Here is a 24,749-nt window from a genome sequence, read left to right as displayed (position 1 = left end):
CAAATAGTTACTTAAAAAAAAAATGAATTGAAAATATTACTGCCATTGTTTGTTTTATTCATAACTATTTGAACACAATGTGGATAAATAATATTGTCGATGGTTTAGGAAGAAGTGTCATGACCCCCCATGACCCTACCCTTGTATCCGCCCAGGTTTGAAACATGGAGTACTTTTTCTAGGAATAGTTTTTTTAACCTTATAAGTTACAGCCACTTTTCATTAAAAAACAAAGCCATTTTAAATGATGATTCTTATCAGTTTTTTTAAAATGATTATTTTGGGTCAGCTAGATCTGAACAATCCTTAAACTTAGGGATATTACCAAAAATGATCGTCACTTGCTATGCTTATGAAACATGTAGACCAAAATTACTAGGATAGTCCTTAGAACGGTTGTCGATCCATGTACTGGAGGACGCGTCGCAGTTCCAGAGCTGCAAAGAGAGGGATCCAAATCAGGACCGATGCAAGCCGCGTGCCCCATCACGTAAGGGATGTAGGATTCGTCGTGGACCCCGTGGAATAAATGGGCCCAAGGTCCCAGGGCGTAAACAGCTACGTCCTCCGCCCCGTGTGTGGCGATACGCTTGGGAAAAAGAGCGTCTTGTCGGAAGTCTTTGTCCACTGCAAAAGCAAAAGGTAAATTGAGTTGGGACATAGCACAAAATATTTAGGCGCTGGGGCTAATTACGGAACGAGCGTCAGTGGCGCTAAGAAACACAGATAGGGCTCAATAGCGAATGAAATACTTTTGGAACACTTTTTTCCAACTGCAGCATGGCTTGTACATAACATACTTTTGAAATTTGATTTGAATGAAAATTTAAAGACGCTCTGTGAATTCTAAGCCTAAACGTAATGTAACTGCTTTTGTTATGTAACTGGCATTTCTCAGAAGCATGGGAATTTGAATTCACAGAAGTTGAGAGCGGGTTTTTCTGCACCTCCTCAAAATTGTTGAGTTTTTTATTCTTACTCGTATATAGTCTTTTCTGATTAAAAAAAAATATGTATTCTCGCTCGGAAACGTGTCTTAAGTGTAATCCTGCATAAAGTTGAGAAATATTCCTTACATTTCAGAAATCTCAGAACTATATTCTAGAAGAAAAAAAATCAGTAGCATTTCGCTTCGGAGAGAGAAAGAGATTGAAGTTATTGAATACTCTTCCCTCAAACCGTTTTCACACAAAAATTCAGCTGCTGCTGGTTACGGTTTCCGAGAGGAGATATGACGTCAATCCGAAGCGAAATGCTACCGATTTTTTTCCTAGAATAGCTCTCTTATTGCTCTTCAACAGTCTGATATTCCAAATTAATATATACGATCGCACAGACTGGTTAAAAAAACCACGCTTGTACTTCCCAATACAGCATATGATTCTGAGTTAGGTTTAGAGCTCCTTATCACTCCAAAATCTGAATCTCCTAATCTTAACCCTTTTTTTTCCCGGTCGTTTCTTAATTCTTCATCCTGACGAGTAAATTTTCAACTTAGTGGGAGAACAGAATTCATATTTACTTGCTTCTTCGTCCGTTAAATTTCTGTCTCGCGCATTTTTCTTATAGCCAGGCCCATTGTTGTACCCCAGTGTCGTATAAGTTCTCCCGTCAATGTCTGAAATACCACCAATTCCTGCAAAGAAAAAAAAACGTGAAGATTAGAAATGGTTATTCCAGTTTTTCACTTAAAATCTTAGTCTGTAATTTCAATTAGTATTAGTTGGACATTAACTAACCCTTATATCGTCGGTTTAGAGGAAAAGCTCACTAAGTGCACTTTGATTAATTTTTGGAAAAGTGGAAAAAATGTAAAAAAAAAAAACTATGGGTGATTTTTTGTTGCAATATTTTTTTTTCTTGACATTCTTGACATTTTAGTAACCAAATGTGCTAACACCTCAAAATCAAAATAAAATGCACTTAGAGTGAGTTTTTCCTCTAAGCCGACGATATGCATCTTGATGCCATTTGCCAACATACCAAATTTAGTCATCTAAAATATGTGAAGAAATAAAAACTCTAGTTGCCAATAACCAAGAAATGACTCGCAAACAATGCTACTAAATCAAAAATTTAAACTTTTAAATTCACCTATCAATCAGATGGATAGCTAAAATAGATATCGTTTTTTAGCATTCGCAAATAAAGGACTTGTTTTGGTTTAGTGCGCTTGAAAATGCCTACTTATTTTAACTATATGACGAATAAACTACTTCGACGAATATACAACTTAAGTTGTAAGGAATTTTTACAATTTTTATCATTGTTTTAGGATAATTCTGTACCTCAGAGCCAGAAGGACGGAAGTCACATTATGATAATTTTATAGGAGAGAGGAAAACATATTTCTGGCGCATGCAAAGGATGGAACGCGCGCTCTTTCAACCCTGGTAGAAAATAAAAAATGATTTTTGGTTAAGAATTCATTCACATGGCTCTATGCGAAACAGGCTTCTACATGCAATGCACTAATAAACGGGAAATCGCAATTTTTGTCAGTCTGGCTCTCAGGTACAGAACTGATGGTAAATTTTCGATTCCAAGTCACAATTGACTACAACTGTATTTATGTCGAGGACTGCATACTAAGTGCCTTGCCTCCATTATCTTTATACCGATAGATGGCAGCACCATCACCGGATCGAACAGTTAATGAGAATTTAGAACTAGACCAGGAGCTAATAGCTACCTAGTGCTAGAACCTCCAGAGGTATCGTTTCACTTGGAGGACATTGAGACCACGAGCATATTTAACGTCGCCCAGTCCTCTTTAATGACGACGGTGGGTCTTCGACCATCGAGGTTCGAACTCAGGACCCTCCGGCCCCGAATCCGTCACTCTACCGATCGGGCTACCACGGCCCTGATGTTAAATTAATTGTTGTTTTTTCAGTTAAAGACCGATGTTGCCAAATGGTTGTTAAACCATAAACCATACCTAAATGAAACAATTATTTTCTAAAGCATTTGGCTAATGATTTGAACAAATATTTAAAGCCAAAGAACATCTTTTGAAGTATTTTTTAAAAACCATGCAGTTATGGGTTAACTATGAGAATCACAAAAGCTTTTCACTCTTCCTTTTAAACTAACCATATGCAACCGTAATGTAATTTACTAAACATTTGCAGGAAAAGTACTTTTTGTTTTTTAAAGATTCTTTAACCTTTGAACTTTTGCAGGAGCTAAGCTTCATTATTTTTTAACAGAATAAACTATTATCAATAACCAAAGGCCATTTACTCAGTGTTTAATTTGATCAATCACTTTTTTGAATCACGTTTCGCACAACAGGGAGAATTTCACGATCAAATGAAAATTTCAACTGCTGAATTATCATATCGGCAGTATCAATTCAGTTTCAAGTTTTAAAGTTACTTCTGAAGTTTTTCCAAATGAAATTTACATTCTAAACTATTTGTGTTACAAACATCAAATACGACATTATTTCTTCAATTATGGAAAACAAGCGTTATAAAAGCTTAAAACAAAGATATCTGAAATTTTCATACACGTTTCAATTTAAACAATAAAGCACAATTACTCTGAGCTAATGGAAAACATTTAGAAACAGAACAGGTTTTACTTATGCATTGCGTATAGTCTGGCTCTAACAAGGGCGCCCATATAGGGGGGCAAGGAGGGGGGCTCGAGCTCCCCTTGGAAGTTAGAACTTCCTTGCTTTTAGTACTTTTGTCCTTGCAAAAACATTAAAACATTTCTTCTCCAGCCATTAATGAATAAATAATTGAAAATGTCAAATTTTAATGACTCTAATCTGTCTTGAAATCTACCTCCATGGGGAAAATATGCTGCTAAACTATGATTAAAATTTCTGAGCCCCCCCCTTACAATTTTGCATATGGGCGCCCATGGGCTCTAATAAGGCTTCCGATCTACTAAGGTGTAAACGATTAGATTTCTTAAAATAGGGGAGATAAAGCAGCTTTGCGTTACGTTAGCGGTTAGACATTGTGTACGTTTCCATAGCGATTATAAATATTGTGTCAGTCTATAAATTTCTCAAATTTCAACCCAAACAAATGAACTGGTCTAAGGTCAAGCATCAAGCTATCAGAGCCACATTATATTAAAATTCAATCACATCGATAAAGGTCTTTCTTGAGAAATAGTTACACCCTGTCACTAGCCATAGTGCAATGTTCCAGCGGTTCGCATATCATCGCCTGAAAGCACAGTAGGATATCTTACTGTTATTCCTGAGATTAGATGTCATACTGTTGCTCTGAGGAGACGATATCAACATTCTTTGTGTACTTAATCAAATATCTTACCAAGTACGTTGGTTCCTCTCAAAGGGTAGTCTCCGCCAATGGTGAACGCGTGTGAGTGATCAGCAGTCACCACAATCAAAGTGTCTTCAGGGTTCGTCATACTGAGTGCAGTCCCGATGGCTTGGTCGAACTGGTAACCTTCTTCGAGGGCCTTCATCCCCCAGTTCACATGATGGGCAAGGTCGATTTTCCCACCTGGAAAAAAAAATATCAAAATCAAAACATACATATCTACGCCTCATGTCAACAGTAGGATATCTTAGTGTTATTCCTGGGGATTAGATGTCTTACTGTTGCTCTGAGGCGACGATATGAGGTACCACTAATCAAAACTACTCATGTCCAGTTTCACCAAAAATTAAGTTAACAGCTTATTCAAATATTACAGGATGATTCCTACTGCACTGTATTGTTAATTGCAGTAAAAGAAAATCATGTTACATTTAAATTCTGTTTTAAAACTTTTACTTTAAATCAAAAAAGAACATGACCATAGACTTGTTTCACTCAAAAAACAGCATGTTTATTCGGTGAATAGGAAATTCCCACTTACGTCACGTGACCTACACTGTCAAGCTTTGTGCTACTTGAATGAGATTATTGCTGAAACATTTTTTTTGCGAAATTGAGTTAGTTAGCTGTGGTTTCACCATATTTTTATGTAGAGATATCGAATTAGTGTAAAAGGGAAGTGAATTCTTGTACAACAAAGCACTTTATTCAGGGGTCACAATTTTCCTTTAGTGCAGAAAGGGATTAAGTCCCGTACTTTTGCCTTTTCTGTTCTCAACGCGAATGAAGGAATAGTAAGGACGCATAGGGCATGATCATATAGAAGAGCTAGATTTTTTGGCCTAATTAAGTAAATACAAATAACACCAAAACTCAAGCATTATTGCAGTAGAGGCAGGTCCATAATTTAGGAAAATAGGGGATGGGGGCTCTTTGGCGCCGATTTTGAAAAGTTAATTATTTTTCCTTTTTGTGGGCGTGCTTTTTATTGCTTTTCGATTGAGGAAAAACGATTCTACGGAGATGGCAAATGTTTTAAATTCCCAACTTTCATAATGTTGAAATATTTGATAGTCATCAAGGGACGGTTTAGACAAGCTATTTCATAGACGGTTTTCAAAAGCATACTTTCGTGCGTGCAAACCCTTGTCAGCTGAACTACTATGTCAATATTGGGTACAAAGGGAAAAATTTCATAATGTAGGAGGAAATAACCGATATCGAGATGATATTCATTGCAATTTTGATTAATATGTGCATTGAACTTAGTCCATAAAACTAAGCAAACGAAGGATAGAAAAAGATTTCAATGGAGGATGTATTCAAAGAATATGAATAATTTTATACACATGTGAGAAACTTATGCTTTTTTTTTTTTCATTTTGTTAGTTTTCATTTTTTAAATAAATCTGTTTTACTTGATTTGCATTTTCATCACTCTAAGCTAGATTTTCAAATTAATGATTACAAAAAGGACATAAGTTCAAATATTTTAAAATTTTTAGATTAATTTCAGTGACGAAATGAAACTTAATTTAAAGTGAGGCACTGATCTTACTTGTGACTAGATTAGTCATAAAAATTCTGGTTGAAATTAGTTTATTTATGAATGAAATCAACAGTTTTTATTGAATCCTGAAAAGCTTCATTAGTTGTACTTATGCCCTTTCTGAAATAATGGATTCACGTGCTTTTGAGGCTATGGTGGACGTCTATGAATGTTTGTAGGTACTTGGTTGTTCAAAAACAAACATGCATGTTTGTATCAATACAAATGAGAAGAAAGGAAGAAGAGAGGAAAGCATGAGTACAGTCAGTAAGTTGCAAAGACTTTTTTACCCGAGGACACGGACAACAATTGCACGCGACTCGGACAGAAGATAACCGAAACTTGATATTTAGTAGAAAATATACTTGTTTGTGAGAGATACAAATCAGCAGGGTATACATACTACGTACCATCGAAGTTCAGGGAAAAGAGAATAAGTTCAAAACTCCAGTTTCGTGATGGAGCAGATACAGACTACCTTTTTAGGTGGAGGGGGATGGGGTCATGCTGAAGAATGCTCCCCTCCCCCGTGCCCACCACGATCGAACCTACAGTTTTAGGTGCTGAGCATTTTTGTGACTGCTTGGGCGTCGATAAAAATCATCAAATCGGCCAGAAATAAGGCACCAAATAGAGTATAAACGTTACTAATGAATTTTATAAGCAATGAAATGAAGTAAAGTAAACACACCAGTAGTAGCCAGTGCTTGGTAGTGCTTCAGTAGCGGCCACTTCAAGGTTCATATTTGGGAAAAAAATATAGAATTTCAGGTTTCCCAATGCATTCAAACCTGCAGGAGGCAATACCTTTTACCTTAGTATTTCAAATATTTACTTTTAAAAGATAAATTGAAAATATTCCTTCAATCGTTTTAATTTTATTCATAAAGTGCTTGAGTACAACATGAATGAACAATATTATCGACGGTTTAGGGTGAGGGAGGGGGGGGGGCGGAGGTTATGACTCCTATGATCCTTCCCCTGTATCCACCCCTGGTTTAGAGACAGTGTCAATTTAAACTTTCAAATCGCTTGAAAAGAAGCAAAACTGATTTTACAAACCCTTAACTCTCACAGTAAGTTGATTCATGTAGCTTTTGAATTGTACGATTGATTCACATCATATAATAACTAACTGTAATGTCTAATTCATTGCAGTAAGTCATCAAAAAAATTTTATGGACATCGACAATATGCAAGTACGAATCATATAACTTCAGAAAAGATATTTAAAAGTGCTCAAGCTTTTAAAATGTGAGACTTTGGGGAAAGTGTTATCTGCTACAATTATAATAACAGAAATTTTCCACTTTTAATTTAAATTAAAGATTTACAAGGCTGTTATATTTACATTGATATCAATCATTTAAAAAATTCTGATAAATTAAAACAATTTATGTTTGATTAGAGCTTAGTTGCTGAGCTTAGTAAAGATAATGCAAAACAATTTTTACTTTCACAAGCATTTGTAACTTCATCACTAAAAACTAAGTAGCATTTTTATACTTCCGTGGACAGGTAAAAAGCAGTATCTGCACAAATGAGTTTTCGAGAAATTTGAAGAAACGCGTTTTGGATTCAATACTAACAACAATGAAATGTTGGAATCACATTTTTTTTCTTTAGCGGAAAACAAAAAAGTAAGCTTGTACAATACAGCTAACGTACAATAGATGACAAAAATGCAAAAAAAAAAAAATAAATAAATAAATAAAATAAATAAATAAATAAAAATAAATAAATAAATAAAAAATAAATAAATAAAAATTTGCAGCTACTGCCCTATACTTTTGCATAGTATATTGACCAGGTAGTAAACGTTTGTATTTGAAAAAAAAAAAAAAAAAAAACTGAAAAAATGGCCATGTGATGCACAAATGGGGTTGTTTCTGAAAGTTTAAAAGTATTTTTTTTCTGAAAAAAGATGCTTAAAAACACAGGATTTAACAGTTTTTTTTAATAATTTGACAAAGTTTAATATTTTTTAACAATTGTTTTAATTTGTGCGTAGATTTAAATGCATTTTTTTTACGCTTCTGCACATGACATCGCAAGTGATGAAATGACCTTTTCTGATGCTATTAGTGCACAGCGCAAATTATCATAACCTGGCAACGCGGTTAACAGCAAAGTAAACATTTAGCCTGGCAATGGTATAGCGCTTCAAAGTACATCACTTGTGACGTCATAAAGATCACGCCTTGTTTCTAAATTCGGACATTAAAAAAATAACTTTTGGGAAAATAAAAGTTTTTTCTAGCTCCATGTTATTTATTTATTTATTTATTTATTTTGGAGCAATCACATTGCTTATTGTTTTCACTTGACTGTTTTGAATTTCTATGATTTTATTTTCTCCCCGTCTCCGTCTCCAAGTTGCGTCCATATTCTACACACACGCACACACAGACACACACACACTCATGCCTGCACACAGACACAAACACACACCCCTACACACACTCACACACAAAACACACACACTCGTGATTGTGAAAAACATAATTTGAATTCAAGATGTCAAAATTCAATTTTTTTTTGCATATTCTATCAATTTCAGTGACTAAAACTAGTACTTTTGACTAAGGAAACAACTCCATTACAAGAAATTCATCTTCTTTCATTTACATCAACTTGTACACACGAATATAGTGACCTGCAAAAATCTTTAAACATAAACAGAGGTTTAACTAAAAAATAAATGAAAAATATTTACCTTCTACGAGTAAGAAGTATCCTTTAGCACTTCTGTGAAGTATCCGAATAGCTGTTGCCGTCATTTCTGCCAGTGATGGATACTGTGACGGATCGGTAAGGTCAGCCGCGTAAGGCAAATGGTTAGCATGAAAGAGACCTAATAAAATAATATTTTCAAATAACTTTTTAATGATGCTAAAACATAAAATTGATCTTTTTAAAAAAATACATAAACAGACAAAGGTTTGAAATTTGAATTAAATAATTCATTAAACAAGAACCTGATTAGAATTTTTTGAAAGATTAAATAGTTACCGTAAACGCGGGCTACTTTGGCCCACATTTTGGAACTTTTCTCATCTTTTCTCAATAATTTTGTAACTATTCATATTTCCAAGCTGTGGAAACTTATTTTACACATTTAGAGTTCTCTCAATTTTTGAATAGTGATCATTTTATTTCCAAGTATTTTAACCCTTTATTATTGTTTTTTATTTGGGCCAATGTTACCCTTGCGTTTGGGTTACTTTAACTCAAAAAGTGATTTTCCCTATTTATTATAAAATCATTGTAGAACTAACTAGAGTCAAAGAAAGACGTATATTCATGCGAAAAACTATTCATTTGAAAAAAAAAAATACATTTAAAAGAAGATTGAGTTCTAAATTTTTTATTAAAATACTTTTTTTTAAATGTGTGTGCATACCTAGTTATTGTATCGGAAATTACCGACAGAGAACAGTCATCTTTTCAATAGTTTTAGAGGTTTAGAGTTTAGGTTTTATTAACCAAATACCATTCGTTAAACAAAGGATCCTAAATTGTCTGCCACTTCCAAAACTTGCTGGTGCGTTTCATACCTTCTTTCACATCAAAAGCTATCCCTAAAAACTCGTGCCCAATCATTCTACAACAACAAAATTCCGTTAACTTTCCTACAAATTTAACAAAACTTGTAAGAAGTAGATGCAACTAGGTCAACTGTTCTAAACCACAACTTTCAATTCCTCTTCATTTTTCATAATAAAAGCCATGTGAGGAATTGAGTCTGCAATCGCTCGCTTTATCCGTTGCCGAGAATTCTAGGTTTTTCTTGTGTTTTTCTGCTTAGAGTCTTACTTCTAGGTGTTATTTACTTTTCTAAATCTCTCTGACCGATTTTTTTCAAGTTTTTATGCTGGGTTAAAGTAGGTCGTAATATTTAGGTTAAGAGATATGTTGTCATTGTCATATTTTTAAATAAAAACCTAAACAGAAAGGAGAAGTACAACTAGACTACGCCAAAGAGTATTAAGTAATACTCATAAACAGGTATTTAACAAACTCTTAGTAGAACTGCTTCTACATGGAAAAGTTTGAGAGGTTATGAAGACATGTGTTAGCATAAGGAGCGCAGAACCACTAGTGTTGCTTCTTGAACAGAGCAATGGAAATGCTTGGTGCACATTTTTGAGTGCTTGGGATGCTCTCAAGCGGTTTCTGTCAAAATATGTTTAAAAATTGTTTCCTGGAGTTTCACAGAGAAAGGTGTATCTTTCTCTAAATTTGGGTCAAAGAAGGACACTAGGGCCAAAGTAGCCCGCGTTTACAGTACACATTCAATATCATAATTCTTAAAGTAGCTTCAAAGTATGCGACGAAGTGAGAATCAAAGGGATGTAAGTGAAAGTTTTTAAGTTTTGAGTAAAACGCGTTTTAAGTTCAGATCCTAGGAACGATTGCATTAAAATTCTTTGCTAAATCAAGCTGTGTAGCAAGCATCTACCAGGGCAACTAATACAGTAGTACCTCCTTTAAGGGACACCTCCAAATAAGAGACACCTCTATTTAAGGGACATTTTTTCTGGTCCCAGTCCTTATGAATTGGGACTTCTATGTATTTGCCTCTGTATGAGGGACACTCTATTTAAGGGACCGTTACAGCGAAAACTTGAAAAATTTAATGTGTGAATGCATAGAAAGTATTAAATTTACCGGAATTTAAGAATCTAAAATTTAACAGGTGAAAGTTTGACATTAACGTGTACTAATATGATGCATTTTTCAAGAATTTTATATTGCATGATTATGATGCATTATAGAATTCTTGCTAAAATTTACATGCATGTTTTCCCTCAGAGCAACGGTCGATGGATAATCAACGGCCCATGAATAGCTTTGCGTAGAAAATTTGAAATGTGAACGCTGATTGAAATTGAATTTTAAATTGCATGAAATCTAACAAGTTTATGCGTGGAATTACTACAAACTAATTCAAATGGGTTACAAAACTATGCCATTTCCATTTTTTTATTAAGTTTTAATTATTAAAAGAATAAATTTTGAAATTTGAATAATTTTGAATTTTGTTCGGTATAGATGAATTATGTTTAGCATTTTATCTTAATAGTTTATGTTTTATTACGAAATTATACTGATTTAATACATTGCATACATCAACTCATATACCTCCGAAGAAGGGACATCTCTATTTAAGAGACAAAATTTCTCTTAGTTCTGAACAGAAAGGAGGTTTTGGGCCACCGCGATGAGTGGTCATGGGATGTCACTATGACTTTCCGAAAATTTGGTTATTCGGGAAATTTTGTCTGACGGTTCGTGAAAATTAACATCATTCAACGGAGCTCCATCCGGCTAAATATGGAGCTCCATTCAGTAAATTAAGAATTTCCGCCCTCCCCAAAAAATTAGTTTGGGGCGTCCCTAGAGAGGTTCTCCAGCATAGTTGTAATGATGATCTCCAAATTTTTAAATTTTGGCAGTTACGTTCTTTTGCTTTTCGTTGCCTTACGCCCAAAGCGCGCGTGACGTTTAGGCGTTTTATAAACGTTTTAAAATGGTTGTCACAACGTTACCAACCAGTTGAAAACATTTATAAAACGAAGTGTGCTACGTACTTGGGTAATGTACATGACTCATATCAGGGGAAACAATATCTGGAGAGGGCACTGAGGGAATCAGGGTTAGTCATGCACCCGAACTTACCAAGTAAATAGTCAACTTCTTCTGTTTTGACCATTCGAAGACTTTCAGCACTAAAGACAGCTTTTCCCTTTTTGTCTGCTTTGCTCTTCAGCCAATCATCAATTAGGTTGAGTGAGTCATTCCGCGAGCCTTTGGTTCCATTTAGCTCTGTGTTTGAGGGAAGAAAATAACTCAGACCTCCTGCCAAGATTACCTGTTTTAACAAAAAAAGTACTTGATACAGATAAAGTATTTGAAATGGTTTACATCATTTTATAACCTAGTTAAGTTGATAATCTGCCTCGTTCCATGAAAATTCGTCTAACTTATTTTACCCAGGGAAGGTAAAGGGCAGTATCTACAAATGTTTCTATTTTTTAACTTAAGTTTTATTATAAAAGCTTGCGTATTTGGTTCACCCAGAAAATAAAGACCGAAAAGAACGTACACAATGGGGTTGTTTCCTTTAGTCAAAAGTTCTACTTTTAGTCACTGAAATTGATAGAATGAGTAAAAATAATAACATGGACCCAGAAAATACCTTTATTTTCCCAACAGTTATTTTTTACGTATTTTTTTAAATGTCCGATTTTGAAAACAAGGCGTGGTCTCGATGACGTCACAAATGATGCAATTTGGCGCATCTTTCTACCACGTTTCCACGTTATGATAATCAAGAAGCGAATTAAATATTGCGCTCTACGCTTGCTATCGAACATATCGTTGCCAATACACGTGAGTAAAGATGCGAATTAAATATTTTTCACCGTGAATGGCAACACTGAATGGCATTTCATCATTTGTGATGTCACACGACAGAAACGTAAACAATGAAAGCGCACCGATTTAAGTAATTTTTTAAAAATATTAAACTCGAACAAATTATTTAAAAAATGGTTAGATCCCATATTTTTAAGTATGCTCTTTCAGAAAAAAATACTTTTAAAATTTTGGAAACGACTTCATTCCTACGTCTTACTGTTGTTTGCGAGGAATAAAAAATGTGTTTTTTCAAACATCTCTAAAACTCATTGTTGTAGATACTGCGGTTTACCTGCCCACGGCAGTATTCTTGTACCAGAGAAAAACTAACTTTTTATGCTTCTACTTTGTTATGCAACAGAATTTTGCTACCACATAACACTTTGTTAAAGCATTGTTTATCAATTTTTTTTCTGCTTTAAAAATTTCTATTTACCTCTGGCGGCAAAATGGAAATGACGCAATAGCTGATCCAACTTCTGATTTTCGAAGAGGTCATTTTTTAAAAGTGAGCCAACAAACCGGAAGGGTCAAGTAATATTCGGGCACCAAATAGTAATCTGTAGCTCTCCGGACTACTGTTCTAGAAATTAAAACCCCAAACACGTAGTATCAGGATATCTTTGGTTGTTTTATGAAAGGGACGGAGGTGGTATGATTTTCGTGACTCGCGTTTGGTGAGACGTCCAGTACGAGTAGTCGAAGTTATGGCAACACTAGACTCACGATTAAGAGATGATAAAAAGTAGTATACCATGGAAATGCTGCGAAGCTCAAATGGCTTGAAATCTGACAGGAAATCAACGGAAGATATGAGAGTATGATATTTTTGACCAATAAACTCAGCCAGTATGAAAATTAATCTTTACTAATAATAAAGCTGAAAGTTTCTCTGTCTGGATCTCTGTGACGCGCATAGCGCCTGGACCGTTCGGCCGATTTTCATGAAATTTCTCCCAGAATTAGTTTATAGCATGAGAGCGTGCACCTCGGAGCGATTTTTCGAAAATTCGATTTCGTTCTTTTTCTATTCTAATTTTAAGAAAATTTTACCGAGCAAATTATCACAACGTTGACGAATAAATTACCAAATTGTCATAACGTGGAACCGTAACATGGGCGGGCAAATGAACACAGAAAATTGGCGAGACACTCATCATCCATTATTTGTAAATATACAGGCGAACCAAATAACCTTTTAATTTTCTACTACGGGCAAAGCCGTGCGGGTACCACTAGTGAAGCATAAACGTAAGGATAAGCAGTATTCTACTTCCAAATATCCAAACAATAGAGCTTACTCGTATATCTTTTCCCGGAGAGTCCTCCACCAGTTGTCTGGCAATGTCTTTGCATCTTGAATCCGGTACAGACTGTTCCCACTCCCGACATGCTGTGTGCGCGTATACTCCCGCCGGAGTTGCATGCGTAGCGCGAGTAGTTGTCACAAAACCAGTCCATTTGCCTGTGGATAGAAATAAAACACTAAATCGTATGCAATAGTACTTGTAATATACCAGACAGCCCAGTTATCACATCCTGAGACTGCAGTTTCGTTCTTATCAGAACTCCTCAGTCAGGAATAGTGAGGGCTGATGTCATCTCATTGAAGCTGAGACTGCCAACAAACTGGTAGGTCTTGTGAATCAGGGCCTGTTCACATATCGGACGTCCATTCCGTCCATCACGTTATTTTCCTCCCGAAACAGGTTTTCTTTGCTCGTTGCCATGACAGCAAGCCATCTTGAAAGGGACCGGTTTCGATCAGAAGAACCTTGATATCTGTCGGCGGTCAAAAGTAGAACGGCATTTCATTGGTTTCCGCCAGGCAGCGCGCTCTTCTCTCTGGCGGGTGAATTCAGTCACGTGATTGATGTGCGGTGACCGTATGTGAATGCTACTCTGGTTTCGTCGGCAGTCCGTCACGTCAAAAAACGGGATGGACTTGACGGACGGCCGATAAGTGAACAGTCCGGTTATTCACTGTTCCTGACAGAGGAGTTCTAATAAGAACGAAACTGCAGTCTCAGGAAGTGATAACTGGGCTCTCTGGAACATTTTATGTAGTTCTTCCTTAGCCCTGGCTTAAGGGTGGTACTTTCTGCTAAATTCCCCGAACTCGTAGCTAAAAGTAGCGACGCAATTGCCATCTTGGGGCTAAATGATGCTTTCTTCTTATGTCAGCTATGGTGAAGTAGCGTGTTTCAATTCTCGATTGGGGTTTCTTATTAACAATTGTTAATCCACAATCAAGAAGCATCACAATCGAGAAGTAAAACACTCTACTTCGTCACAGCAGACATAGAAAATGTTCTAATAAGAACAAAACTGCAGTCTCAGGAACTGATAACCGGGCTATCTGGAACATTTTATGTAGTTCTTCCTAAGGGCCCTGGCTTAGGGACAGTACTTTCTGCTAAATTCTCCGAAATTGTAGCTAAAAGTAGCGACGCAATTGCCATCTTGGGGCTAAATGATGCTTTCTTCTTATGTCAGCTATGGTGAAGTAGCGTGTTTCAATTCTTGATTGGGGTTTCTTATTAACAATTGTTAATTCACAATCGAGAAGTAAAACACGCTACTTCGTCACAGCAAACATAGAAAGAAAACGATGATTATCCCCTAAATGGCGGACGTGTCGCTACTTGAACTAGGGCTTTACATGAAGAGAAGGAGGGAAAATCATAAGCCCCACATTAATAAACTATTAAGAGTGAAAGAAAAAAAAAACTTTTAAAACCTGAATGCTTAAGGTATCTTATCACATGAATCCTTTCAGAATTATGACTTTGAAAATATTAATGTACGATAATTAATTAATAGACGAAAGGATAAATTTCAGTGGGAAAGAATATGTTCTCTCTTATAAACCACATGAAAGCTTGCAAAAGTTCGGATATGTGTGGTATTATACTTTTCTGTAGGGGGGTATGTCACGATTCATTCTCGACATTTTCCGCCTGCGGTCAAAACAAAATCATTAGTAATTTGTCAAACCAACACCCAGTAATACTTAATACCGATTGCTTAAGGTATTAGAAATCAATTGCGGAGAGTTTAACAATTAGTTACTTTCGAAATTTAAACTTTCTAAGTTTAAATCCGTTAGATGCATAAAATTTGGATGCATCAGAAAATCTCTCTTAATGTTAGATCTGTTTAGCCTTGATGTATTTTAGATTCATTATCTGCTTTTCAATAACTGTTTGATCTGTTTTAGCCTTGTAATTTCATACAGATGTTCTCAATCTCCATGAGCTGAGAGGAACGACATTAGAATTTGGAGACAATAGCCAATGAATTACTTTAAAACTTATTTTTTCTACTCAGATAATCATTTGAGATAGCTAAACACTTATTAAACACAGAAGAAATTATTCCATAGAAAGGGTTATCCATTTCGATGTTAAACTTGGGGATTTTCATTGAAATTATTTGTTATGATCATTTTTATACTATACTAGGACGATTTTGCACAGTCAAACGTTCATTCAGAAATAGCGGTATTAAGTTCTCCCTCCATTCAACTCGTATCACTGATTTTCTTAAGATTTACTGTGTAATACTGATTTTTTGAACTGCAAGTTTTGTGGGGAGTTTTTGAATTTCGCAAGCGTGCACGGCGAGAAAAGGCCCATTTAACCGATTCCCTATGATGAAATGCCTATTCCTATTCAGAGTCACAACTGACTACAACTGTAATTATGTCGAGGACTGCATACTAAGTGCCTTGCCTTCATTATTTTATATACCGATAGATGGCAGCACCATCACCGGATCGAACAGTTTATGAGAATTTAGAACTAGTTCAGGAGCTAATAGCTACCTGGTGCTAGCACCCCCAGAGGTATCGTTTCACTTGGAGGACATTGAGACCACGAGCATATTTAACGTCGCCCAGTCCCCTTTAATGACGACGGTGGGTCTTCGACCATCGAGGTTCGAACCCAGGACCCTCCGGCCCCGAATCCGACACTCTACCGATCGGGCTACCACGGCCCCTGAAATGAATTTTACCTGCATCTTGAGCCCATTTAAGAATGGAATCAAGATGAGTTGAGTTGTCAAGAGCTGATGCGCATTCTTCATATTTTACTCTTCCGTCTACTCCAATAGTGCCATAGTTGGCTTTCACACCACATAGGTAGGCTGTAGCTGTATTCGCCGAATCGGACGTCTGTCTGTCCAAACCGTATGTCTATAAAAACAAAAATTAAAAATAGTTCAATTATAAGTTATTTATTTAAGAAAGAGAACCTATGTTTCGAACTTAATGTATTTCAAATTTCTCTTTGAACAATGCGTTTTGATTTTTTAACAACCTCAGACCTTTTAACACATTGCTTATGTTATTTAACATCGTCGAAAATAAACTGCAAAAAATTAGAAGATCAAGATATCTAACAAAAAATGCCAGCTGATTACCGACAAAAAATAAAAGATAGTGCATCAGGAAGAAAAAACAGAAAACTTGCACAAATCTGCTTTCATTAAGTCTTAAACCAGAGATTGAATTAAGTGTAGAAATCCTGATTTTATGGAAGCTTCCGCTTTTTTTTTCAGTGGGAGGAGGATAACAAGAACTGTGACAAATGATTCATTTTTTTTATAACAATATGTTAATGAAAACCAACGTGATATGTGATCAGGGCCGTCATGAGTCACGGCGGTCCCCTTGTCTGTTTTGTCGCCGAGCCCCCTTCGCACATGAAACTTATTTAAAAAAAACCGGGCCCCTCAAAGGCTGGGACCCTACTGTCCGACCAGACTGACATGACCTTTCGTCGGTCCTGTATGTGACAAGGGGACGGAGTACTCTTGAAGTGACACTCAGTGACAAATGGGGTTAGGTGTCAAACTTTTGCAAATTGTGTGAGATTATTTACGGACAGACCCTAGTGGCAGCATTATTTATTTATTGTTTAATGCTTCATTTTAAAAGTAGTTGAAATCTAAGTCTCACCTTTGAGAGAGAAACGTAAGGAAAGTTTTCGAACGTGAGAACTTCGTCTTCTCCTTTCCCACCTTTCTTTTGACCCTTGTAGTAACGGGTTGCTGTGACGGTCGAGAGTCCCATTCCATCTCCCAAGAACAAGATGACGTTTTTGGCTAAGCCTTCAATTCTTCGGATTCGCAGAGAAGATTTCAAGTTTCTGTTCGCTTCTCGACGCCAGTAGATCGCTGTACCTGAATTATGAATAAACAAGGTTATCTTCGTCACTGATTTGTAAGAATTAATGTATGCAAACATTCATTTAATATTTATTAAGAATATGCCGAGCGTTAAGCTATTTGAAATTTAATTCCTAAATCCCCTGATATACAAAGCAGTGTTTGATTAGCAACCAACCACATATCAACTATCAAAGGGACCTCTGGCCCTCAAACTATGAAGGACTGCGTGCCAGTCGCCTAACCTTCAGAAGACAACACAATAGATGGTGGTGCCATCTATGGACAGTTCGAGAATTTAAAACCAGACCAGGAGCCGAATAACTTTCTGGTCTGGCACCCCCAGAGGTATCGTTTCACTTGGAAGACATTGTGACCCCGAGCATATTTAACGTCACCTAGTCACCCTTAATGACGACGGTGGATCTTCGACCAGCGAGGATCGAACCCGAGACCCTCCGGCCTCAAATCCAATGCCTTACCGATCAGGCCACCACGGCCAACAACATATTGGCATCCTGGGAAAATGGCGAAAGTTGAGATGACTTCTGTTCTCGGGTAATATACGTTCTTTATAATAATACTTAATAAGATGTTTATAGTAAGAATTGTTTGCAATATGTAGAGAGTTAGTCTATAAATGGTGAAACAATGTGCATTGCGTTCTAGAACCCACATCATTTTACGTATACATAGAGACATCAGTAGCGCATTATCAGGTTTTGGGGGCCCTGCAACACATTTTTTGGACTTGGAGGTAAGAACAGAACTGCCAAATATATGTTTCATGTACCTTTTTAAACCCCTCGCAAATGCAACATTTGCAATTTTATAAATCAGCCATTGAGTGATGTAATGCGAAATAAGTCAAATAATGTGGATGTGTGTCCTTGAATTCACGAAATTGTACGTATAAAAATGTTAAATGACGCAGTGAGCGGGACCACTACTGGGCGGTGGCGTATATGCCGTACACACAGACACACGCACTGCTTCACACACACACACGCCTACACCACCCCACCCCATGCACGCCTACACCACCCCACTCCATGCACGCCTACACACACACCACCACACACACACACTCCTGATTGCAAAATATATAATTTGAATCCAAGATGCCATAAGTTCAAATTTATTTTTTATTTTCTTTGCTTTCTGTTCTGTACTTCTTTTGCTAAAATTTCAACATAAAACGGAAGTAACGATACGAGATACGAACTGAAGTGACATTTAAAATTGACGGTCATTAAGAGACAACTTGTCGGTTGTCAAATTTGAATACGAAAGTATCAAATACAATCTCAAGTAAGGCGATATTTGCTACATCCCCACAGACATTTTACCATCGATGGTACCAACAATGTATGAAACCCTGGCATTCAATAAAATGCCTAGGGATTGTAAACAATGCCAGATGTATTTAGGTGGAAATGTGATAATTATTACATGCTTTCCCAAAGTCATTGTATACAATAACTAAACATTCTATAGAAAGGTACATGCTATTTAGGAAAAGTATTTAAAAAGATCCTGATAAGTCTATGATATAAATGGTGAGCATTCCTCAAAAAATATGTTTTTCTAAAAAAATAACGAGAGTTTCCACTTAAAAAATATTATTCAAATGCGTAAAGAGAAATGTTAGTTGTACATAACAAAATTTATGCCTTTCCCTTATTAAAGGAAACAAAATTTTCATGAAAAAATAAGAAATTAAAACTTAACTAATTTGTTTCAACATAGTAGGCTTAAGTGACATTTTAATTTAAGATCGAAGTTGAGTAACAAACGTTAATTGAGTAACATTGCGGAAATCTGGATTTGCTCATTGCGTGGACTCCCCTTCCCCATTTTCTGCCAATTGAAATTTTTTTTTACTTCTGACGAATGCCAGCAGTGCTGAAGAGCACTGTATCGCATATAATGTGTTTCTGCAGAGGTTGGTGTGAGAGACAATTTATCGAAATCTAACGTAATTGTAAAAAGAAAGAAAAAAAAAATACTCATGCACATAAATAAATACACGCATATATTTTTCATTCTTATTTTGCTGCCTCTGTTTTCTTCGTAATCACCTACATTATTTCACAAAGTTTTCTTTTTTTTTTGTACAAAACTCTAACTGCTTCAATAATTCATCAAAATTCATTTGTAAGGCATCATGTTTTTAAGATTCTTTTTCCACTGCTTTCAGCGCAAAAACAAACAGAAAATGCTCATTGTATTGGTTTTTCGGAAAAATCGGTTTATTCTGTTTTTATTAACCGACTTCAAAAAGGAGGCGGTTATCAGTTCATACCGTATGTATGTTTTTTTTTTGTTTGTCCACTCATAGCGTCTCACCTAGTGAACCGATTTTGGTGATTCTTTTTTTAATGGATAGGGGATAGCTCAACTTAGGTCCCATTACTTTGTTTGACCATATTTGTTCTTTAGAAAAAAAGTTATGGGCAAAAAACTAAATTTTATGCAATTTCTCTATTAAATGATTAAAATGATATTGTAACAAAGTTCGCACTTTTCTTCCGTGGATAACAGTGGCTCAGAGGTAGAATTCTCGCCTCCCACACGAGCGACCCGGGTTCAAATCCCGACTAGAAGAAAGTGAGTTTTACTAAAATTTCGTTTTTACTGTTTCCCGTATTTTCTCGAATGTTCTATTAATTTCTGTATCTTTCCAAGTTTGGAAAGTTCCAGCACTTTCTCAAGTTGTATATAAGGAGATGTAACGTTCATTCGTGGTTCTGAATAAAAATCTCGAGTTGAGACCAACGAGTATTTGCTTCATTTGGCTTTCACATTGTCGTCGCTATCTTCATCTACACGACAATATGAAACTCATTGTTATAAAAGTTTGGTGCCATATAACATTAATAGTAATTGTAATGATAATTTTGAATAAAGGCTTTTCTAAAGCAATACAGTGATATAGAGCCGAACTTCTTACTAGGTAACTTCTTACTTTTACTGAAATATCTACATTTACACTAAAAAGAATAAAATAAAAAAAATTTGAAAAAAAATAGAACCGACTTCAAAATTGCTCTAAAAAGTGAAAAATAATTTTATTCTTTAAACACCATCGATAATGCTTTAAAACATAATTTTTGAAGTTGGCGCAAAAACGATAGATAAAATCATTCACAGTCATAACTCAACTACAACTATAAATTTAACCAGGCCCAGTTTCTTCACTATCACATAAATTATGCATTGATGACAACATATTTGAATAACGATATAAATGTTTCGTTCGTAACTTTGGATGCTTTTCTGAAAAAAATATGAACGAAGCATGGTTACACTGGATTTTACGTTTTGTTTTTGCGCCAACTTCAAAAATTATGTTTAAAAGCATTATCGATGGTGTTTAAAGAATAAAATTATTTTTCACTTTTTAGAGCAATTTTGAAGTCGGTTCTATTTTTTTTTCAAAATTTTTTTATTAAACATTTCTTTAATGTGTACGCCTCACGAGTGAGGCTGTGTGACTCAGGTGGTTGCAGCATCGTGTTAGAAACATGAACAACCTGTATTCGACCTCCACGCCCCCGGTGTCTATCGTCTTCGAATGATTTTTTCCCCTCGGTGCTGATCTTGATCCAAATTTCCGAGAATATAAACTCTAAACTCATTTCAGGGGGGATTCTGAACCGCAGTCATACTGTTGATTTAAAAACAGAAAGGAAAACATTTACTTGAGCATGGTAAATCGCAGTATCATGAAAAATATCTCAAGACTTTTTTTGGTATTCTCTTTATCTTTATCTCTGTCTTTACTAATAATAAAGCTGAAAGTCTGGATGTCTGGATATCTCTCTTTTCGGATATCTCTCTGCCTGTTAGGATCTCTGTCTGTCTGTCAGGATCTCTGTGACGCGCATAGCGCCTAGACCGTTCGGCCGATCTTCATGAAATTTGGTACAAAATTAGTTTGTAGCACGGGGTTGTGCACCTCGAAGCGATTTTTCGAAAATTCGATTTTGTTCTTTTTATATTCCAATTTTAAGAAAACTTTCCCGAGCAAATTATCACAACGTGGAACCGTAACATGGGCAAGCAAATGAATATAGCAAATTGGCGAGAAATTCATCACCCATTATTTGTTAATATATAGGCGAACCGAATGACCTTTTAATTTTTCTACCACTAGTACTTCATAAAACTACAGAAGTAATAAGACTGCATTTTATTTTATTTTTCCCCACCATCGGCAACAAAAGCAAACAATTCACATGGTGACTGTGTTTCAAAAAAATACCATTAAAATAATCGGATTTTTGAATTAGGTACCGTTGTCAAATGCTAACGTTTCGCACGTATCAGCTAGTTGAGATAATATATTTCAATTAGTTTTGTATCTTAGCAGAATATATTCAGACAAAGTTGTAATACAGAAAATATTTTCAAATTTCGAGCGATGAATTGGTAGAATACTTTTAAAGTGGCGAAACGGAGTAACCATCAAATACTTTGGAAATATTCTCCTATTGAGAGCACTCTGAATCTGTTGCTTTTGTTTTCTCAATTTTCTCATTTCTGTATGACGCTTGAAAATAGTCTTTGGAAATAGAGAACATCTATAGAAATGAGAAAATTTAGAAAACCAAAACAACAGATTCAGAGTGCTCTCAATGGAAGAATATTTCCGAGTTTGATACATATGTGTGTGTGTGTGGTTACTCCGTTTCGCCACTTCGTCGCACTGAATGTTTTGAAGCGAACTATTTGAACAGGTTCGTCTCACGTGATCATCCTACTCCGCATGCTGCCGAAAAGGCCGCATTCATAAAACACAAGGTGCATCAACAGAGATATCACCCAAAAAGAACTTTTAATAGTGTTACTAGATTTATTTCAAAGACACGGAGTGATAACATTAAAGACGTCATAAACCAGACGCTGACAGCTCTTCCCATGATAATAGCGATTAAGTTTCGGGGGGAGTGACTCGGTATTAAATTATCCGGTTGTTTGTCTGTATAAAATGGCGATATTAATGTGATATGAGTTATCTTCTGCTTCAGATTTAAAATCTTTCCTAATTTGAAATCTTTACTAATAATAAAGCTGTAAGTCTATGTCTGGACCTCTGGATCTCTGTCAGTTACTCGCATAGCGCCTAGACCGTTCCGCCGATTTTCATGAAATTTGGCACAAAATTAGTTCGTAGCATAGGGGTGAGCACCTTGAAGCGATTTTTCAAAACTTCGATTTTGTTCTTTTTCTATTCCAATTTTAAGAACATTTTATCTAGCAAATTATCATAACATGGACGAGCATATTACCATAACATGGACGAGCAAATTAACGTAGCAAATAGGCGAGATATTCATTATCCGTTATTTGTGAATATACTGGCGAACCAAATGACCTTTCAATTTTCCACTACGGCAAAGGCGTGCGGGTACCACTAGTACGTTATAAAGTGGAGAAGGTCAATCGAACGTCGGGGAATAGTAAAAATAAGTAGGGGTACTTTTTCGAGAAAGCTACATCACTTGACTTGGCGACTAGTTTACTTTCCACCCTTGGTGAAAATAGAAAATTGCGTTTACCATTGCGTTCGCCATGTTTTATCCCCTTTCAATGATATGATTCAGCTTGTCTGAGAGAAATTATTTTGCATACAAAACATTTATAACAACAACTAGCTGATTCGTGCGAAATCTTCGTTGGGAATTCAAAAACTGGGCTTTTTAAGTTTTTACTTTCTTCTATATCTAATATATAGAAGAAAGTATTGGATTCGTGCAAATTTTCGAATTTCGAATTTTGACGGATTCGAACGTTTTGAGGTGTGCTGAGTCCATTCCGACCATTTTTGGAAAATGTCTGTCTGTCTGTGTGTGTGTATGTATGTATGTGTGTGTATGTATGTATGTGTGTGTATGTATGTGTGTCACGTCTGTGTGTGAACAGTTTTTTGTGGCCGCTCTACAACAAAAACTACCGCATGAAATCGAACGAAATTTAGTACACATATGTGCCCCTATGTGAACTTGTGCCCATTAGTTTTTGGCGCGAATTCCTCCAAGGGGGGTGGAGCAATGGGACGTTTTTCGAGTTACGCGTGCTTGCTATTCCTCAGGAAGTAACTGGCGGAATCAAACAAAATTTGGTCCATATGTTGGTATTAAAAGGAACAGGTGCTGATTCAATTTTGGTGTCAATAACTCAAACGGGGGTTGAGCTATAGAACGTTTTTTGTCGTCAATTGTGACTGCTGTATCTCAAGAAATAATGAACGGAATGAAAGAAAAATTTATCGGCAAGTAGCCCTTAGTGGGTATAAGAACTGATTTTATTTTTGTGTCAACAGCTAAAAAGGGGGTAGCGCAATCACCCGTTCTTTTTTTCCATTTTGAGTGCCCTATCTCAAGAAGTAATGCTACGTTCTGGTTGAAATTTGGAATATATGTGAATCCATATGTAAACAGGCTTTGGTTCAATTTTGACGCCGATCGCTCCAAGAGGTGTTGATTTTTTTTTTTTTTTTTTTTTGCGAATAAAAATATTTTTATTAATGCAACAATAAGAAAGATAAATCGTAATAGATTGTCGTCTGCGTATTTCTCGTGATTTTAATTGTATGGAAATGATCAGAAATATTATCTCAATGATTTAAAATTTTTAACTGTTGCCATCTTATGTTTGTTAACAAATAAAATATTTGTAATTAATTCAAGCAAGGCTTTTAAAATAACTTTCAATTTTCGCTCTTTGCTTTGCTTTTGCAATAATTCAGACATTGGGATAGTCGTCAAGTTTTTGTTGGGAATATTGCTTCCTCGTCAAGCATGGGGAGGGATCAGAAAAAAAAAAAGAAAAATATAGAAGAAAGTTTCGTGATGGCCATAACATACTAGTTTTTTAATAGCAGAAAAAGTGACTTATCGGTTTTTGCAGATAGCGGGGAAAGGGGGGGGGGAATCTTCAAGATGTCTTACTTTTGAAGTCTGATGAAGTATTTAGAAAGTTACAAAGGAAGTTTTGGCTTAGTCACAAAAAAAAAAAAAAAAAAAAAAAAAAAAAAAAAAAAACGCACACACATTTAAGAAGTAACATATCTGACGATATTTACTGGTAAAATGAGATGTTTGCTTAAAAGAAAAAAGAAAAAAAATTCTATCGTTCATTCTCTGGCATTTATTTGAATTTCGACGTCTTGATTTTAAATTATGTTTTTCGCAATCACGAATTGAGATAGGACCCTACTCCTTGGGTTACTTGTTTCTACAAATTGCTCCTATCGCAATTATATTTTCGAAAAACATATTTTGAACTCA

At 35.8% G+C, this 24,749-nt stretch overlaps 1 protein-coding gene across 1 annotated transcript in view; it reads right to left on the bottom strand.

The window, feature by feature from the left end:
- Positions 1-178: 178 nt before the first annotated feature.
- The window catches only part of LOC129230623 (alkaline phosphatase, tissue-nonspecific isozyme-like), a 78,120-nt gene continuing 53,549 nt past the window's right edge, over positions 179-24,749 (bottom strand). The window contains exons 9-16 of the mRNA XM_054865039.1: positions 17,246-17,463; positions 16,300-16,480; positions 13,584-13,747; positions 11,542-11,734; positions 8,576-8,713; positions 4,299-4,493; positions 1,523-1,636; positions 179-627 (exon numbers count right to left, since the gene is read on the bottom strand). Of these exons, the coding sequence (XP_054721014.1) occupies positions 338-627; positions 1,523-1,636; positions 4,299-4,493; positions 8,576-8,713; positions 11,542-11,734; positions 13,584-13,747; positions 16,300-16,480; positions 17,246-17,463 (1,493 nt within the window). The 3' untranslated portion in view covers positions 179-337. The remainder of the gene's footprint in view (positions 628-1,522; positions 1,637-4,298; positions 4,494-8,575; positions 8,714-11,541; positions 11,735-13,583; positions 13,748-16,299; positions 16,481-17,245; positions 17,464-24,749) is intronic.

Source organism: Uloborus diversus, chromosome 9 (genome assembly GCF_026930045.1).
Source record: "Uloborus diversus isolate 005 chromosome 9, Udiv.v.3.1, whole genome shotgun sequence".
Taxonomy (NCBI): Eukaryota; Metazoa; Arthropoda; class Arachnida; order Araneae; family Uloboridae; genus Uloborus; species Uloborus diversus.
The sequence above is the reverse complement of the archived record's forward strand: the minus strand, read 5'-3'. Positions and strand labels throughout refer to the sequence as shown.